Source organism: Mastigoproctus giganteus, chromosome 1 (assembly GCF_048544385.1).
Source record: "Mastigoproctus giganteus isolate SK-2022 chromosome 1, ASM4854438v1, whole genome shotgun sequence".
Taxonomy (NCBI): Eukaryota; Metazoa; Arthropoda; class Arachnida; order Uropygi; family Thelyphonidae; genus Mastigoproctus; species Mastigoproctus giganteus.
The window spans coordinates 200,273,101-200,293,380 of NC_143575.1; the positions used below are offsets into that span (position 1 = coordinate 200,273,101).

At 35.5% G+C, this 20,280-nt stretch overlaps 1 protein-coding gene across 11 annotated transcripts in view; it reads left to right on the forward strand.

The window, feature by feature from the left end:
- Positions 1 to 20,280, forward strand: part of Syp (synaptotagmin binding cytoplasmic RNA interacting protein) — a 499,733-nt gene that overhangs the window by 109,498 nt on the left and 369,955 nt on the right. For 5 of the 11 annotated variants that reach the window (XM_090375502.1, XM_090375528.1, XM_090375520.1 and 2 more), the window contains one exon: positions 3,969 to 4,135. The exons of 4 other annotated variants lie outside the window; for them this stretch is intronic. In XM_090375502.1, the coding sequence (XP_090231628.1) occupies positions 3,970 to 4,135 (166 nt within the window). In that variant the 5' untranslated portion in view covers position 3,969. Of the gene's footprint in view, positions 1 to 3,968; positions 4,136 to 20,280 lie in introns of those variants that run through there. 2 more of the 11 variants (XM_090375544.1, XM_090375567.1) reach the window with 1 other exon arrangement.

Genomic DNA, 20,280 nt, shown 5'->3' on the forward strand with positions numbered 1-20,280 from the left:
AGAGAGAAAATCCAGTTTTCAGATGCAGAGGAAGCAATATTTGTGATGTGCTTTCAGTACTGTATATTCAGTAGAAAGAAAAGTTGGTTGCTGGGGGAATGCCATGTGAAGTAATGAAATTTTTGGATATAGTGTATGCATGGTAAGAACTTACCCAGTTCCCTGACATAATGTGGCTTCGACAATGCCCCCTGCATACACACTACTCAGAGTTCCTCCAGTCACTATTTGGCAGAGTAGAGGCAGTGAGATTATACACTAGCCGATCCGGAAGCCTCCTAGAGTGTTACCAATCAGTTTGGTCCAGTGTACTAACTAATGGCCAGCCTGTGAACATGGTTTTAGAGCTTTACCCTCAAAATGTAACAAATTGCATCTCGCCTTGATGTCCACAGTAACTTGAAAAGTTATCATACTGCATAATGGAAGAGATGGGGTAGGTTGCCGGAGCTTTTCTCTTGAGACTAAACATGGGTTTCACCCGTTCAAAGTTTTGGAACAGGTGGAATAAGCAGAGTGGTGGTATTTCACCGGTTGACGAGAGTCATCTAACAGTGGGGCAGCATTCTTATATGTGATGTGGGTGGCACACATTGACCCCTGCTTATGTTAGTTTGCACCTGGGCATTCAGCAAGTGTGCTAGATACCGCATTTCAGGACTAGCACATTGGTATTATACCCAGAGTTAACTAAAGTACCACCATCATGAAGGTGCGAGCTGAGGATTTGGTTTCACAGACCGACCAGACTTTGCCGAAATTATGTCCACTTTACTTGACTGTCACTTGAATATCAGTTCCATCAGTGTTTTAGACTCCCAGGTAGCAAGCACAGCCAGTCATATCTGTGAGAATGTCTGCGACACCTGTCAAGGACTAAATATTTCTACAACAGTATGGGTTTTGATTGACAGGAGTCCAGTAGCAGGAATTGTCTGTTGGTAACGCCATCTCGAGTGAAGCTGGCCTTATCAGTCCACAGTTTGCTAAGGAAACCGGGATTTCATTTTACCTTGGTTAACAGAAAATTAAAACCTCCAATAATTTTGTCATCATCTTTATGCAAACCTATCATTTGTTGTAAAACAAATGACAGGAGCATGTTGTTTTGAAGGATCCTCCAAATCTGCAATTGCATGATATCAAGTGTCAGCTTCTCTCCTCAATGTAAGTACATTGAGGAGGGAAGTGCATAATTTGTATTTTTTTTTTTTTTTTTTGGCCAGTGCAACAAAAACCTGTGGCTTCTTTTCAGAATATAGCTAATACCAAACAGCATCACAGTAAAGAGAAATATATTGGTTTTATTGGGGTGTTGTGTCTATCAGAAGCACTGCTTTAGGAAAAACTTAAAATGGTGTATTTTTCAAGTGCAGAAGAGAAAGAACAGTATGTGTTTTTATTTGAGGAAACCAAGTCAGCAGTGTTAAAACAAGAAAAGTTTTGCTCTGCATCACAACTGAAATCCACCCTACAGACCCTCTGTTTACGAATGGCACAAAAATTTCGTGTGAACTGGTTGCTGTGTGATGTGATAATAAAACTTAATGCTACTATGAACATTGAAACAGTGGAAAGAGTGACATAGGCATATCCCCTTTTCTCCTGTCACTAAACCATATCCATAGCAAGGTTCCGGGTGCCAAATGATTTCATTGTGTTTCAGAAAGCATTTTCTCTGAATAGTTTTTCAGTGAACAGATTTTTTGTTTCAACAACTGTTTTCTTGATTTGTATATCAGAATAGCTCTTTTGCACTAAAAGAAATAGGCAGACTCCCAGAAAGGAAAATCATCTTTCTGTTTCCTTTTCTAGAACTAACAAACAAATTCAGCCACTTAGTCACCATGTGGCACTGCTCTTTCATCCCCATGGCTGAGCCAGAAACCTCGGTGATAAAGAAAACCTCCAGTGCTAAAAGGAGCAGCACATGGACTATGACAACTTTTCCCCGATACAGTTAGCATATCCAAAATCCAGAAGAAGCTTCCCACACAGGAAGTAGGCCACCTCTTGTTCTTTTTGAACATGTTCCAAATTCTGTCCTTTTTATATGCATCATGCTTCCAGTTAGCATAAAGCAATTCACATCGCACATAATTGTGATGTTTGGTATTGAAAATAATCTTGCTGTTGCTGTAGCATTTCAGCTAAATGCTTTGTACAATAATGCCATATCACGTATTGTTTTTGGAAACATGCTTTCACACAATGTTACAAATGTGCATGTGAAGAAACACTAAGAAATTGTACTTTAATGAATTTCACTGCACTCTTCATTCAGTTTTATGTAGCTAAGCCAAACTGTAATATGTAAATTTCATGCTTGCACCACACACCAGTTCATATTGTGGTTTTGCTGTATCAATTGATGCAGCAAAGTTCATGTCCATATTTGCATAAAATTCTTTGCTGCTGCAAAGTAATTGTCATTCCCAGAAGACCAGTGAAATAGTCACAATTCATGGGTTGTTCAAAACAACAATTTCCATATATGCAAAAGCAAGTATATTTACACTTTCTTTTGAAACTATGCTGCCTGCATTATTTAAATTATTATTTGCTGTACCATTCCTGTAAACAATGTAGAAAGTTGTAAATTTTGTTTGGTGTGTATCTGCTATTTTGGTATAAGATTACAATTATTTGAACTTGCTGTTATTAGTTACATTGTTATCTTCCATTTGTGGAAATAATAGCAGCAGCCAAGCAAGGTTGTTGTGTATAACTGATCCTGATAACAAAAGGCAAAAATTGCAAAGTTAAGCATTGAAATATCCATTGTTTTGTTTATCACTTTTTTCCCCCCTTGTAATAAATTCATTATTGCACATTTGTTTTTCCCCTTAAATTCCTGTTTCATGAAATTACTGCTTTTCACCCCCAGAATTTAAAAAAAAAATAACTTTTTTTATCATTATTTGCAAGGGTTGCAACACGTCTGCCCTTATACAGCTAGCTGTTAGAAATGACACTAAACACAGTTATCAAAAATCAACCATGACATACAACTGTTTGATTGTTTTTCCCCCCCCCCCTTCAAATCAAATCAGCTTACGTTCATTTCAGAAGTACATAGATGATCTCTTTTGACTAGATGATGGGGAACAACTTTCACATTGAGAAAACAGTTGTTGAGGCAGAATTTTAAATTTTAACATCAAATTCCAAAATATCAGCCCAAATACAACAAAAGCCTAGCACCCAAAATTAAGCGAGATAGACCTCAGTGCATTTTAACTGAAGCACCTTGTGTAAATATATGAAAATGTAATTGGAGCATGGCTAGTTGCCAGGTTAATATAGGTCTCATAACGAGAAAGATGTTCTTCTAAGTCTCTTGTGGATTATAAACAAATTTGCCTTTATAATTTTTATTTTCACCTGGTAAGTGTCCTAGCAATGTTAGTTGTATGGAATAATTTGGAATCCTGAAAGAGAAATAAAATAAACTGACATTTGCTTGGAAATTGATTGTTAGATTTTGTTTTCAAATAATATATTCAATATATCATGTCGCATTTACTACTAAAATTGAAACATGCGAAGTATAATTTTTAAAATTTTACCTAAATGTCTGTTTGTGTAGTCATGGAAATTTGCCTTTGCATGTTTGTACTCTGATGAGTGATCTAGTAATACCTTTGCATGATTGTCCATTGTCTTTTGTTTGGTGTGTGATGATGGCTTAAATGAGTGAACTTTAGTTTTTCTCTCTGATACCCGCACCTGCATGTGTATGTACACACACAGAAACAGAAAATTGAACATTTCCCCCTGCCACAAATTGAAGGAAGTTTATAGTATTCAAAAATATGTCCAAAAAAAAATCATTGAAACATTTTTCAGAAATATTCAAGGAAAAAACCACTAATATCACTTCATTTTAAAAACAGCAACTTGACTGCTTTAATTTCCATAGTTGTATAAACGTTAGCAGAAGATAACACTTACATAACACTTTGCAGGATGGCAGAGGGGAATGGAGAAACCCCAAATCAGAAAGATGAAGTTGAGCCAATGGATCATTCAGAAAGAACAAATCTGTCAGAAAGGTCTGAAGAATTCAAAAAATTGGTAGAATATGGTTTGAATGAAAAAGTTGTTAGCAAGTTGGAGGAAATTTTTAAAACAGGTAAGCTTTGATTTTGCATGTGGGTAATTTGTGTATATGTTTGTGTGTGTGTGTGTGTGTGTGTGTGTGTGTGTGTGTGTGTGTGTGTGTGTGTGTGTGTATATATATATATGTGTGTGTGTGTGTGTGTGTGTGGTGCTTAGTCTTGCATGTGATTCTTTTCTACCTGGGTGCATTTTGTGCATGAATATGCACTAGTCTGTGTGAGTTAACTGTTGCCACTGGGGGAGACATGGATTTTTGGAAAGCTTTGGTTCCTGTTCTTTAAATAGTTTTGTTTCCTTTCTCTGAAGTCTGCTTTTCAGGAAAAATGTATCTACATCTACAAAAGAATTATTTATTAAAGGGCACATTATAAGTAACTTTAATTCCTATTTTAAATAAAATTATTTATATTGCTTACCTTTGTACTACAAGACAAATTATAATATGCCGTTGGTGCAAATATATTCCACATAATTCACATCCCCATCCACCAGTTAGAATGGGTGAAGATGAATTATGGTTGCTGCATGAGCAGTTTTAGCACAAAACAGCGTCAGCTAATTTAAAAAAAAAAAAAAAAAAAGCTTGCCAGATGCCAACCTCTTGCACTCTAATAAATTGAAACAAAACCAGAAAATACTGTTATTGTTTAGCAAAAACTAGTGGGGAAATTTGTGGGATGATATAAATTTTATATAAAAAAAATAAAAAAAATAAAACTTAAAAAAAAAGAGCAGCATCTTTCTGAAGAGGTCTGAGCCTAGGGACTTCTTTATTTTATTTATATAACACAAGCCAACAAGTACTTTTTATTGTAAAGTGTGCACATGCACACACCTGGACTGCTGGCCCCGGGTGCCAAGCGTTATAGTGATCAAGCGATTCTCTGAGTGATTCCTAGAGCGTTTTCTCAAAGGTATAGTTCTGTTTCAGTTATAAAAGTTTTCTTACTTTCCATTAATTAATAGGCAACTTAGTCTTACAAATCGTAAGCAAGTTTCAGAAAGGAAAAACACCTTTTTTTCTTTAAATTATCGTACTAACTTTTATACCGCCTGGTCACTCTAGCAGCACTGCTCCTGCCTCCCCATGACTGGGCCAGTAACCTGGGGGAAGAAATCCACTCTCCCAGGGCTGAAAGGAGCAAAGATGGATAATAATATGTATCCACCTTTAGAGTTATTGAGCTCAAGACGAGACACAAATGACTTCTCTCAGCCCAAGAGGCTGAGAACAACCCGTCAAGAGGAGATACCATCATTCCTCATTCTCTCTCTCTCTCTCTCTCTCTCTCTCTCTCTCTCTCTCTCTCTCTCTCTCTCTCTCTCTCTCTCTCTCTCTCTCATTCAGACCAGCCTCTGAGTAAGTTATCACCATTCCTTATTCAGAAATGTATTGAGTCTGTTTCAGGTTCACCGAAAATGGTAAGGCAACTTCAGTCCAGGGATATTCTGGTAGAGACCATTAAATCTCAACATTCTGCAAAGTTATTAAAGCTGACTATCTTTGGCGGACAACCAATAAAGGTTACTCCCCATGCCACACTAAACTCCTCGAAGGGAGTAATTGCAGAATGGGACTTATTAAGTGTATCAGAGGAGGAAATAGTCCAAGAGCTTTGTGAACAAAAAATAATCCAAGCAAGGAGAATCCTGACTGAAAGATGGTACACTTGTTTCCACAAGGAGTATAATCCTCACTTTTAGCTCTCCTATCCTACCAACATCTGTTAAAGCTGGCTATTTTACATCCCAAATCCAGTCAGATGCTATAAGTGCCAAAAATACGCACGCTCCCAAACTGCATGTAGAGGTGAGGCGATATTTCCTAATTGTGGATCGAAGGATCATAACCAATCTGAATGCACTGCTACTTCTCATTGCCCAAACTGTAAAGGTAATCGCCCAGCTTTTTCCAAAATATGTGAATTATGGAAACAAGGGAAAAAAGTCCAAAAATATAAAGTCGAGAATAAAGTCACACTTAGAGGCGAGAAGACAAATACTCAAAACAGAACCAAAGTGTACATATGCCACTGCTGCTAAACAATTTCAGTCAGTAGGTATCCAAACAGATGTTACAGTACCTCCAGATATATCCATCGCTGATTGGGCATGTTCTTTGCTCTCTGCTTCCAAACTGTCCCTCACAACAAAAAGCTGAACAAGCCAGTAACACCCCAATTACCATTCCAGTCGACATGCCTTAAACAGAAAAACCAAAAGTGACAGAAACTAAGGTACCGAACCCATCAATTTCAACGGAAATGGATGTTGAGCAATGCAATGAATCAGGTGATGGTATATTAGAACTTCATGTGACCAATGAGATGGACGTCATACGTTCCTACTTTCCAGAGAAAGAGAAAGCAAAATTGGATCTCTGCAAGCAAGTTTCAACTAAAATGCAGTCAGAAACAAAAATAAACAACAAAACCACTTAATGGAAAGATTCCTCCAATGGAATTGTAGAGGCTTTCGCAATACAAAAGATGATTTACATGATCTCAGTGACCAGTATGATCTAGCAAGTATATCCCTACAGGAAACCTACTTAAATGCATGACTGTTTCCCACCATTAAAAATTATACCATCTTCAGATGAGATAGGAGTATAGACTCGCCAGCCTGTGGAGGAGTGGCAATTCTTGTGAGAAACAACGTTCTATCGAAACATATTGCTCTTCAGACTACTTTTGAAGCAGTGGCAGTGCATATTGCAATTGGCATCACTCTTACAATAGCATCAATATATATCCCTCCTAATTTCTCATTCTCTTCAGGTGACCTAGAAAATCTAATAGACTAGCTAACATCTCCATTCTGCTTGCTTGGAGACTTAACCGGAAGTGAAGTGGAAGTGGTTATTTTTTATTTATTTATTTTACTTTAAATTTTTTGGCTGATGCTGCATAAGCTTGCTTTCTTGCATCAAATGCCTCTACTAATGCTAATGCGTTCCTATGTGATTCACATTCCTTGATGTTACTTACCTCCCCTAAACGTTTGTACCAATATTTTTGACACACCCTGTATATGTATATAAAACCTTAGTATCATCTGGAAACTTGAGAGTAAACTCGATATGCCTTCATGAGTATCATTAATAAATATCGAAAACAATAAGCGACCCAGTGCTAAACTCTCAAGGACTTCACTAATAACATAAGCCTAATTTATGAGTGACAAAAAGACAAATTAGAGCAGTGCTCTAATTTGTCTTTTTGTCACTCATAAATCCTTTTATGGATAGCAGTAACTTGCCCCAAATACTACACTGCTCGACTTTTTACAGTTGTCTTTTTGTGTAGTCTTTTAAAAGCTTTACTGAAATTTATGTTTTTGATATCAGATTTATTTTTTGCATATAATACTAGCTAATCAAATTGGTCAAATAAGATCTCTCCCTGAACAAATCCATGCTGTGATTTCCATTTAACTGTATTCATGTCAAGATAATCATACATTGCTTCTTTAAAGACTGATTCCATTATTTTCCCTTGAAGAGAAGCCAAGCTTAGTGGTCTGTGATTACTCACTTCACCCTTTGTGAATAGGAGAGACACTAGCTCATCTCCAATCTGTAGGGATCCCCCTCTGAATTCAAAGATATTCGTATAATTATGGGAGGATTTGTTTAGTAGCTTCTGCAGTTACTTCCACAAATACCTCCCATTTTGAATTTGCAAATGTAAACATCACTTGGTTCCTCTGAAAATAATTTATTAAATACTTTTTAAATAGTCACCTTTGCTAAAGCAGAACCCTTTCATTTAAGCCCATCAGTTCATCTAACCATTTAGGTCTAAACCTTTAACCACATCTCTTTTGGTGTTAAAAGCTTAGTAATTTCAATGTTTACATCCTTAAATACTTCCCATTTAAAATTTGCTGTTGGTTACATCTCCAAACCCTTCCTTGTCACAGCACTTTGTTACATTTTTGAACACTTCCTTCTTAATGGGTTGTCAGGTTTTTAGCATTCAGACAGACTGACCCTAAAAGTAAACAAATGGTTGAGCATATAAAATTTATAACTAAACAGAAGGATCAGAAATGTAAGAAAAGTTCAACGAAATTATATGCAAGTTCTTAACAGACGATGGCACCCTCTCAAAATAAAGTAAATAAATATAAGTATGTATTTCTTTTATTCACAAAAGGTTCTTTAAGTTGGTTAGAACTGAAAGAACTTTTTTAGGGTGGTGGATTCAGTCCCCTGTGACTTGTATGATTGTAAAAATTAAATACACGTTTTCAAATAACACAAATGGCAGTGTGTTTATGAATTCACAGAAAGGTTTAGTAATTTCAAAAGAAAGATTTACAAAAAAAGAAGTGTACTGTCAGTTTCTTAGCACTACTCTTAATTAATGTTAATAGTGGCCACTGTAATATTAGAATATAATAACATTGAAATTTAGTGAAACAGTAGAGTAAACCTTGTCAACTGGTGAGAGAGATTTAATTTTATAAAATTTTCATAGTTATATAAAATGAAATCCAATTTGTACAACTATTCAAAATTTTATTACTTTGAAATTTTATTATACAAAAAGATATTATAATAGCATAATTAGAATGAATTGTGGAATTACTAACCAGGTAGCCGAATGCGATTTCCACTAGCCACTGATTTTAGTTTATCAGCATTTCAGTTTGACCTTTGTTGGAAGTATAAAAATCATGTTGTCTTTATTTTTTTCTTTTCCATTTCTTCTTTGTTTCTTTTAACTTAAATTTGAAAAAAATCTTTTTAATGCAAGTTTGAAGACGACTTAAACCATTTCCTATGCAAGAAAAATTTCTATAATTTAAATATAATCAGAAAATTAGCAGAACACTGTAAATAATATGATAATGTTTTTTTCACTTATCTTTGATAAAAATCAATTTTTTATATGAAAATAGTTCCATATTAATGCAAAAAAAAAGATTTTACTTACTTTGGTTGTGATTTGTTTTGCCTATTGGTTTTTTCAAATTATTTTTGACCAGCTTTCACATTTTTCTACTGAAAAGATATACGCATAATAAGTTATTGCTTACTTTTAAAAATAAAAATCAAATTTGAAGTAAAAAATTGAAATCTGTTTATATCAAAAAATAAGTAATTATTCAAAATATGTTTATTAAATTGCTTCATTAACTATTTTATGTTTAACCAAGTTTAACCTTTGTAGATATTTATTTTCCACCGTAATATTAGAATATAATAACAATGAAATTTAGAGAAACTTTTTTGAATGCAAAACTTTTTGAAGAGAGCTAGAAAGTCATCAGATTCACGGGACAAAGAAAGTAGTCCAAAAATAAAGATAAAGCTGGTATTTAGGCAATATAATGAGGAATATATCAAATGTGGATTTGTATGCTCCGATAATTCTTCTCTTTCTCAACACATGTCTTATCTGCCTAGAAGAGTTATCAAATGAAGCAATGGTACCAAGTAAACTATGCCAGCACTTTATCACAAAACATCCATATGTGGAAAAAGATTTGAATTTTTTTAAGTTTCTTCAAATGCCAAATAGGAAGCAATGTTCTTTTATGAATTCGATTAGAACAGTATGAAATTGAACTAAAGAGGCTAATTATAAGGTCGCCCAATTGGTAGCCAAATCCAAAATGCCTCATACAATTGCAGAATTGCTTATTTTACCAGCCTGCATTGAAATTGTTAACACCATGCTTGGGGCAAAAGAAACAAAGGAAATTGAAGAAGTGCCACTTTCAAATCTATTAAATCAGAGAATTAACAAATCTAAAAAATTTTCATTACAAATTGATGCATCTACAGACTTTAGTAACTGTGCTCAATTAATAGCACTAGCTAGAATAATTGGAGAGAAATGTTTTGAAAGAACATTATTTGTTCTGCAAAGAAATGCTTGAAAGACCATTATTTGTTTTGCCAAATCACACTACTGGAGATGAAATATTCAAAGTAGTAAATGAATACTTTGAGACAAATAAGATATCATGAAAAGATTGCTTAAGCTTGTGTACTGATGGTGCAACTGCAATGACCGGAAGTGTTAAAGATTTTACATCGAGTTCGTTGTAAACCATTGTAAACCAATACATTGTTTTATTCACAGAGAAGCTCTCGTATCTAAAAGTTTGCTTGTGGACCTGAATTCCACATTACATGATGTTATCAAGAAAGCGAATTTAATAAAATCCAAGTCATTAAAGCCACGTCTGTTTTCAGCATTGTGTGAAGAAATGGGAACGGAATGCCACTCTTTGCTATTTCACACTGAAGTACATTGGCTGTCCAAAGGAAGAGCTTTATCAAGAGTTTATAGCTAAGAAAAGGGTTGAAAATGTTTTTTGTGAATAATACTTACTTTGCAGATTTAACGAAAGATAGTTATTGGCTCGAAAAACTAGCTTAATTAACTGATATTTTTGAGCACCTGAATTAGCTAAATCAAAAATTGCAAGGATCACATGAAAACATACTAATATACATGGACAAAGTTTATGGATTCAAAGAAAAAAATTCAACTTTGGAAAACTGAGGTTAAAAATGGATCACTAATTATGTTTAATTTATGTTATAATTTAAATCCTAAAGAAGAATTATTGGGATGAGTAGAGCAACATTTGTGTTTGCTTGAGGGAAAACTTCATCACTATTTTGAAATACTTGATATAAAAAAAATTTGATTTGATTCCAAATCCATTTGCATTAACCTAGAAATTCCACCATTACATTTAACAAAGAAAGAAAAAGAAGAGCTGTTAGGTTTAAGAAACGATTGCACCCTTCAAGTACAATTTAATTATCCGAATTTTGGTTAATGACGAGAAAGGAGTTTCCTTCAATCGGAGAAAAAGCAGTTGGCGCTCTTCTTTCATTTGCTACCACTATTTGTGCGAACAAAGTTTCTCGTTGATCATGACTGTCAAGAATTCGAAGAGATCATCATTAAAAAGTCTGGATCACGAGTTATGCATAGCCATTTCAAGGATGAAACCTGATATAAAAATATTATGTTTACAGAAGCAAGCTCATGTTTCTCATTAAAAAAAAAAAAATTGAAAAGATTTTATTTTGAAGTTTTGTATGAATTTATTATTAAATACAGCAATACCTCGCTTAGCACGGCTTCAAGCAGCACGGGTTTCACTATAACACGGTTTTCAATTAAGTTTAAGTTTAAAATTTACTGTACATATTAAAACTCATTCATAGCCTAGACAGGTACTCTACATACAAAGGGTACTAGGAAAGTTTTGCAATATGACGCAACAATGAATCACAGGAAGCTGCTTGTTGCTGCATGTTGAGACATGTTCATACGTGCATAGTAGCCGCCGCGCCAAGTCGATGGGCTCAGTTATTCATTAGTAGTGAGAGTGTAAAGTGCTTGCGATGGCATCCTGGTCACGAAATGAGATAAGGACAGTTTTGCGGTATAATTTCGTGCGTGGTTTAACCATAGGCCAGTGCTTAGAAGAAATGACTCTTGCACTAGATGATGATTGTCCACATCGTACAACGATATTCAGGTGGTATAGAGAATTCTAAAGGGGAAATTTCACTCTGGAGGATTCTGAGAGGCCGGGAAGGCCACGAACGTCAGTTACGGAGGAAAATGTTACTGCTGTGAGGAAAATGCTTGACGAAAACAGGCGAGTGACCTACCAACAGATAGAGGATACTTTGGGCCTAAATGCACCAGCAATTCGTTCGATTCTGCAAGATCATTTGCACGTGAAGAAACTTTGTTCTCTCTGGGTGCCGCATCAACTGACTGAAGAGCAGATGACACGACGTGTGACTTGGTGCCGGGAGATGTTAAAAAAGTTTGATAAGGGACAATCTCGGTATGTGAACAACATCGTGACAGGTGACGAGACTTGGCTGTACTATTACGATCTGCCGACCAAGGCTCAAAACAAAGTTTGGGTCTTTGATGATGACGACACACCCGTAATTGTCAGAAAATCCCGATCTGTAAAGAAGAAAATGATAGCTGTATTTTTCAAATCGAGTGGAATTGTGGAACGTGTCGTTTTGGACACGCAGAAGACAGTCACAGCTAAGTGGTATACTGAACAATGCCTGCCTAAGGTCATTGGATCTATAAAGAACCTGCGGCCAAAGTCAAGAATGGACACCTGGTACCTCCATCACAAAAATGCTCCAGCTGACCGCGCGAAAGCCTGCACCGAATATTTGACCACGACAGGACTGAAACTTCTCGAGCACCCTCCCTACAGTTCAGACCTTGCTCCCTGCGACTTTGCACTGTTCCCGCAAGTGAAAATGAAGCTAAAAGGGAGGCGGTTTTCCAGTGATGAGGACCTTCTACGGGCTTGGGACAACGAGTGTGCTTTACTCCCTAGTGAAACTTGGCAGAACTGGTTTAAAGATTGGTTTCGGAGGATGGAGAGGTGTATTGAATGTAGAGGAAATTACTTTGAAAAAATTAAATAAACAAAGCTGTATTGCAAAACTTTCCTAGTACCCTTTGTATATCGTAAAACTCAGGAATGCAAGATACACATAACGAATAACGTCTTGGAATGGAACTTGTTCGTAAATCGAGAGTTGCTAGTACCTTGAACAGTATTTCTTAGTTGTTATAAAAAGCTTAGTAGCTTCCAAGATTATTTCCTTGAAAGCTTCTCATTTAGTATTTGCTGTTGGTAACATCGCTAGTTGGTCCCACAGTATAGAATTTAAATACTGTCTGAGACCACTGTAGTCACCTTTACAAAAGCAAAAACTCTTCCCTTTACCCCTGATGGTAGTTACATCTTTGAGTAAATCCCACATTAGTACACTGTGTTCACTTAGTGGTTCCTTTACCTGCAGATTCTTAATGCCTGAATAATCGATGCTGATAATTAAATCAAGAGTATTACTCCTGGTTTCCTCTCAAATATGCTGCTGTAGAAAACAATCATTCAATAAATCGACAAAAGTCTTGCGTGTGCCCAATCCACAAGTTCCTGTCTATATGTGGGAAGTTAAAATCCCCCATTATAAGGCAATCTGATTTACTGGCCCACTAATTAAATTGCAAAATATGATTGAACAAAATATACCCGAAAGTGAAAGCGTGTTGAACATGCATCAAGAATTCCTAGGATTAATAAGGTAAATATATTTTGCAAACTATATATGAACTAATTAAATAGTGTTCCTTAAAACAGCTAAGTTTAGCAATAGTCAAGAATGCTGCTTACAGATTGTAAAATATCTTAATTTGGTTCCACTGAAATGAATTTAAACTGGATGAGACCATTGTAATCATATTTATGAAAGCAAAATCCCTTTACCACCACAGCAATTATCTCTAAGTAGATTCCACCTGATTGTATTATTATGGTACTGGTGTATTATGGTCATTGGCATTGAGTAGTTACTTTACCTGAAGGTTCTTAAGGGTCATTATTTCTGATAATCAAATGCAAGGTATTGCTTTCTCTCGTTGCCTCTAAAATTCTGCTTTAAAAGACAATCATCCAATAAATCCAGAAAATTTCTGCTACTTTGGGAGGGAACAACCCACGTGTTTCAGTCAACATCAGGAATCTTAAAATCTTGCCTTTTAATATGCGATCATATTTTTGCCCACCCTATTTGTCTATATTTGCTTATTGTACTCACTAAGATTGAATTCTGTCAATGACAATTAACTTCTATTGGAATTTGTCAGCATCAGGTGAGGATAGCAAGGTTTTTGGGGTTTTTCATCCAGCAAAAACAGGTAAAATTACCAAAGAACACTTGCAATTGACAGACATATGCATGGTGTGATGAAGCTTTTTTGGCTAACCTTTAGACTTTTTTTTTTTTTTAACATTTGCATTCACCATATTCAAATTCTGTATTCCTTGTGTGAGTAGCATGTGATATCCCTTATGATGTGTGCATTTGAGTACATAACTAATAGTTATACCTTCATATATATATATGTGTTGACTAATATGTAGGCGTATTATGTGTAAATAACAATACAGTATTTTTGTGTGGTGCATATTGTGGAATTTGCATCTCGCAGATTCCATAATGTATGAGACGCAATAATATAATAGAGAAGTGCAAAATGATAAATAAATATTGATTTTATATTCAGAAACCTTATTGTAATTTTTTTTTGTTATTTATTGTAATGAAACTTAAAATGTAAGTACAGTGATAATTATATTTTACTTGTAGTGTTATGAAGAGAAAAATCAGATTTGGAATTTGATCAAAATCAGGAATCTTACACATAATATGCGACCTATAAGACAGTAAATTTAGTCCATGGTTACTGAACATTCTGATCCCATGGTTACGTTCAGTAACCATGGGATCAGAATGTTTCCTGTGAATAAAATGTATCCAGAGTCTATCGAAATACCAGTATGATGTAAAAGTAGCTATGATGATCATATTCAGCTTACATTCCAAACAGATTCCATTAATGAATGTAATAACAATTTAAACAATTCTGTAATACTGTGCCAAAAATGAAGATTGCACCAAAATAAATGAAAACACCGTAAAACTTTAATCTACCATGAATCTAAAACTTGCTGTGGTGTAGAGACTAGATTATGAAGATCAATCAGATGAACAGCTATGCCCTATCGAGTTATTGAACAGTTTATCACCATCTGGTTTGCCATTGCATAGACTATATCTGAAACTAATCACCATCGTAATTAACATGATTAACATCTTAATGTTAATGAGAAATTTAAACTCTGATAATAGATTAGTTAACATGACATGAATTATTGTAAAAGTCTTGCATGAACATTGTATAGCAACAGAAGTTACTGGCACTGGAAAGACTTTTCTCATTCCCTGGATTCAGTATGTCCCTCAGATTGTACAATTCCTTTCAAATTGTGTAGAAGACAATTTCCAATCTATTAAAATATTTCATTTTCTAAACATCTGAATTATTTGTGCAGGTTAGTTATTACTCTGTGATTCGTTTTTCTTCAAAAATGGTAGTTTGCATGTATCTCTGATATAACTGTCAAAGACTTGCTAATTTGGAACCTCCTCTTTTTTGATCTCCTCTGGCATAAAATCTCTGTACATTCTGTTAAATTCATCTGTTATCTCTCATTCTCCCAATTCCAGTAATCACTTGGAACTTTGACTTCCTTTCTTTTAAACTTCACTTTCTCCAGTTGAACTTTCATAACACTGAAATTATTTTCCTTAGTTATTTTAATGTTCACTTCGGCTGGCTTCAGATTTCTAGTCGTATGGACTCAGCTGGTCGAGTTACTGAGGCTTTTGCAATGACTAATGACTTGCACAGATCATTTACCTGCCAAAATACTGGACAATTCTAACCATACAGCCAACACTATTGAGCTTTTCTTGCAAACAACCCTTCAAATTATACAGCCAAAGTGAGGGGTCTTCTTGGCACCTCGGCACCTCTGTAGCCAGGTGGGAAGGAGCAGCAGTGCGTAGCACACGCTTCTTGATTAGACTGGGGTTCGGGCCAGTCACCACCAAATACGGAAAGGTCAGGAAATGACCACCGCATATCCCGGAGCAATATGGCCTTAGTTGCTAATGCTCCTAAAAACCAAATAACAAACAAACAAATCCTGGCACCTCAGATCACAACTTTGTGATATGCTCTTCTCCAACAGAGATTTCTTACATTGTTATTCTCAGCCTTGTGTTGTTCGGCATTATAAGAATGCAAAACATTTCTATTTTTTGTTTCCTTGGATAACTTTTAAATCTTTTGATGTCAGTCCTTGTTCAGATCATGTCACTGAAATTATTCTTGTAGGAATAAAATCCTTTATTCCTTATAGTCTTGTCCTTTAACCTTGGTTTCTTCATAAATGTGCTAAGGCTGTTCAATATAAGAATGCTGCTTTCCTTGGTTTCCCCATAAATGTGCTAAGGTTGTCCAATATAAGAATGTTGCATATCGCAGTTGACTTGCATCCAAATCTCCAGGTTCGTTTTCAGCCTACACTAAAACTTGCAAGAATTGAAGACAATCAATCCCAAATAAATTTTGAACAGGCTAATAGTTGAAAACTTGCTTATTGTCTACATTGTAGAGTAGAATTCTGATCTGTTGCCAAAGATGGACAAAAGTTGCAGCCAACTCTTGTCCATCTGTGCTCCCACCTCTGTTAAAACCTGATGGTTCTATTTCCTCTTCAACTAAAGCTGACTAACTAGAATCCTAGTTTTCTTCTATCTGTTGTATTGACGATCTTGGTAAACTACTTCCTACCATTCCCAGTACACTTCACTCAGTGCCTCCTGTGGTCTTCCTTCAGAAGGAATGCCAGAAGAATTTTGAACCATATTTATACCTTGTTAGTCCAGCTCCAGCTTGCATTCTGTTCTGTGTTGCTTTCTTAGACTTCCTTATTCTTCTGGCATTTTGTTCTGTGTTGCTTTCTTAGACTTCCTTATTCTTCTGGCATTTTTCTTCAGCTTGAAGATTTTCTCATATCCAACCATTTCCTGAAAATTGTAAGAAATCCCTTCCATTCAATTATAGGCCCATTGCACTTATCTGAACTCTTTCCAGAATTATGGAGAAATCCATTAACAGCTAATGCCTAAGCTATCTTGAAGTCTTCTGCTCAGTGATTGCTATTGTGGATTATATCAGTGACAATCCACTGGTAATATATTGATTTATGTTACTTTCGGTGTAAAAATATAATGGAAAAGTTTGGTCAATCACAAGAAGTTGCTCTTGACATTTGTAAGGCTTTTGGTTGTGTTTGCAATGGGTATCCAGTTTTCTGTCTGACTGCTCATGCTGGTTGATAGATCTCTGTGTTTTTACCCCTCCACTAGATAGTAATTAGTGCATTAATGCCTAAGTTGCTGATGCACCAACAAATCTAACAACAACAACCTCTCCGCTAATGCTGGTGTTCTCCAAGTTTTAGTTTTCCCCCCACTTTTTTCGTCTTGTATATTTATGATCTTCCACTGAGTGGAAATTCCATCTGTGGTTTTATTGATGGTTGCATATTGTATTCCACATTCCAATTTGAAAAACCTTTATCTGCATAAACAGCTTCACCTTCTGGAATATCCACCACCAATTCCTTAAATGCTGATCTCCGTATAATACTTCAGTGGGGAAAAGATAACTTAGCTAATTTCAGTACTTCTGACTTATTGGAAAAGAGTTTGCACCTCATCTGTTTATCTTGAGTGACACTCAAGTTTTCTAGGCTCCATTCAGAATAGGGCAGTTAGAGTAATTAATAACCTGTGTCTTACAAAGTCTCTCTACTCTGTTATTGCTGCATGGCTTTTCATGGCTACTTCCATGGGTACTGTTTTTCTGAATTGGCTCCTCTTATTCTGCCCCCCCCCCCCCAAACTAGTTGCAATTACTTAGCTTCCATTAACTGACCAGGTTCAAACTCGTAAAACCAACTTTATCTTTCTCATCAGCAAATATTCCTGCACCCTCTTTATAGGGATGGCACAAACAAATACATTTAAGTTTGTGCATACCTATAAAGTCTCCTGTAAGCCTTGGCATGTTTTTTCTAGGGTTGAATTGATTGACAAAGCTATAGCACCTTTGAGCTGCTTTTTAACATCATTATCACCCTGGCAGACCTTGAACCTATTCCACCTACCCTCTTTTTTTTTTTTGCACAGTATGCTATCTGTTTTGGTGATAATAGAGGCATCAGCAAAAAAACAGAGTTCATTCCACTGCATTCAGTCGTATTTTACGTTTCTCAATTCCAGAAAATGCTGATTCATCCGATCTTCAAATTTGTCCTCTTTTGTGCAAAAAAAAAAAAAAAAAAAAAACATGGTGCATTATAGCCTGAGATGCTAATGCTCTATAAAATCTTTAAACAACCAGCCAACCACTGGTTATGCCACCATATTAACCACAGGGGCTTGCATCTTGTGAGTGTGGGCTTTGCAAATCCAGGGTCCTGAGCTGGATATCAGGCAAACCCAGGGTCCTGAGCTGGTCAGAAGTAGAAAGGAATCACCAAGAAAGAGAAGAATGATGATATCCATCATTCTTCTCTTTCTTGGTGATTCCTTTCTACTTCCGACTCTCTCTCTCTCTCTCTCTCTCTCTCTCTCTCTCAGGGTAAGTCGGGGATTTTTTTTTTTTTTTTTTTTGGCTGGTGCAGCATAAGCCTCAAGAAGCTTCCTTGCATGGCTAATAATAATAATCTTTCCACATCATGTTGGAAATGCTTGGGTTTGAATACTTTCAGTCTTGCAAGGAACTGGGTGGAGTTTTTTTAACATCAAGGTTGAGTTACTTGATCTCAAGCAAGAGCAACATGGCCAGAGAACATGTACATAATATATGTGGGTATATTCCATTTGGTTTGACTTGCACTAAAATTGGACCCCCCCCCCCCAAATTAAACTTCATCAGATGCCAAAGTTGATTCTGTAAAAAATAATGTTGCTGATAATATCAAAAAAAGCTCCAGGCATATGAAACAGTTTTGGTGCAGTACATTAGACATTGGTCTTGTTGCTGCTGCTGCATGCACTCCTCCCTTGCTGTTGGCCTGCCACGTACAACATCTTGCAAAAAGGTAGAACTGGTTATTTTGATTACAAAGGTGCCATAATCCCAAACTGGTATTTTTTGACATACGGGCGTATTGGAGTATCAACGACGATTAGTTACTTTAATCATTTATAAAATTGGTATCAACCTTACTCTTTACTAACATTTAGGAATAAGTCTTACATGTGTAACATTTGTGTAATATATGTACTTAGTTATGTGTGTGCATGCATGGAGCTTTGTAATTGTATTAATGTGACATTGAAAAAACTTGGTGAAAAGAAAAGAAATCAATAACTTGCCTAATGTACTTTACTAGTCTGTCTGCATTTTTGGGTAAAAATATCACTTCAAAAATATCACACAAAAAAATCCCTAGCAGCCATTATTTATTATTTACATATAATTATGCACATTTTTGAACTTTACTGGAATTTGTGGCTGCTTTTATCACTTAGAATTCCAGTATTTCAGCATAACCTAAGAAAATTACTAAAACAGATACAGCAAACTCTCGCTTAACTGGGACACTTCCAGACTAAATAAAAAAAAAAAATAAAAAAAAAAAAACCCAACCAGAAATCAAAAGAATTAAAGTAATAACTAGAATAGGTATAAACAGATATTTTGCAAGTCGTAAATAAGCGACAAGCGGCATTATTAGTTGTCATTGGGAGATTAGTGTACCTATATCTTGCAACCCTCGCTGTCTTTACATCCACTGCTCAAACAAAAAAAAAAAAAAAAAAAAAAAGAGAGACCAAATGTTTAGTTTGTTTTAGTGCGTTACGTCGATTGTTGTGTCCTGTTGCAGCCCAAAAGGACATTTTGTTTCATTATTTATGTCAGGGATGACAATTTTTTTTTATAGTATTTTTTTTTTTTTTTTTTTTTTTGTTTAGAAATTTTGAAATGATGGATAAATGCAAAAGAGTTGCGTTTTTAGTTAAACAAAAACTTGAAATTATTCAAAAGTTTGAAAATGGTGCATCTGTTTAATCTTTAAGGAATCATTATAATAAGGATGTATCAAAATGGCCAAACATTAACAAGTATCGCATGGAATTCAGATATTGTAAATAATAATATAGTAGCAATATGTTATTAGTCATTCCCGAATTATGTAAAACTCGTGAAGTCCTGGAACATATGTCGTGGACTTTTGTATTTTTGGATTAACTGGGAAATTGATCATCCGGGATTTGTTTTTTACCATCTATCCTGGAAAATCAAGAGTCTACTGTACTTAGAAATATATTTGATTCAAAAATTGTTATAAAATGGTTATTGATAACTGTTGGTTGTAACTGATAATACTGGAAGTTCACATCCTTGTAAGAAATACCCTGCATCATGGTGTTTATTATGTTCCCAAAATCCTGTAACACCAAAATAACTTGCACACTTGGTTGAAAAACAGAAGAGGAAGAAAGAAATTAGGGAGTAGTCTGAGCTGCACAGATAGGCAGCAAGGCAGGTCCACATGTCCAATCAGTGATTTAGTAAACATTCACTTGTACAGATAGTGAGGTTTTAATACCACTGTATAATGTGATGGTGAGACCAAACTTGGAATACTGTGTACAGACATGGAGATTGTAACTAAAAAGTGACATCAAGTTTCTTGAAA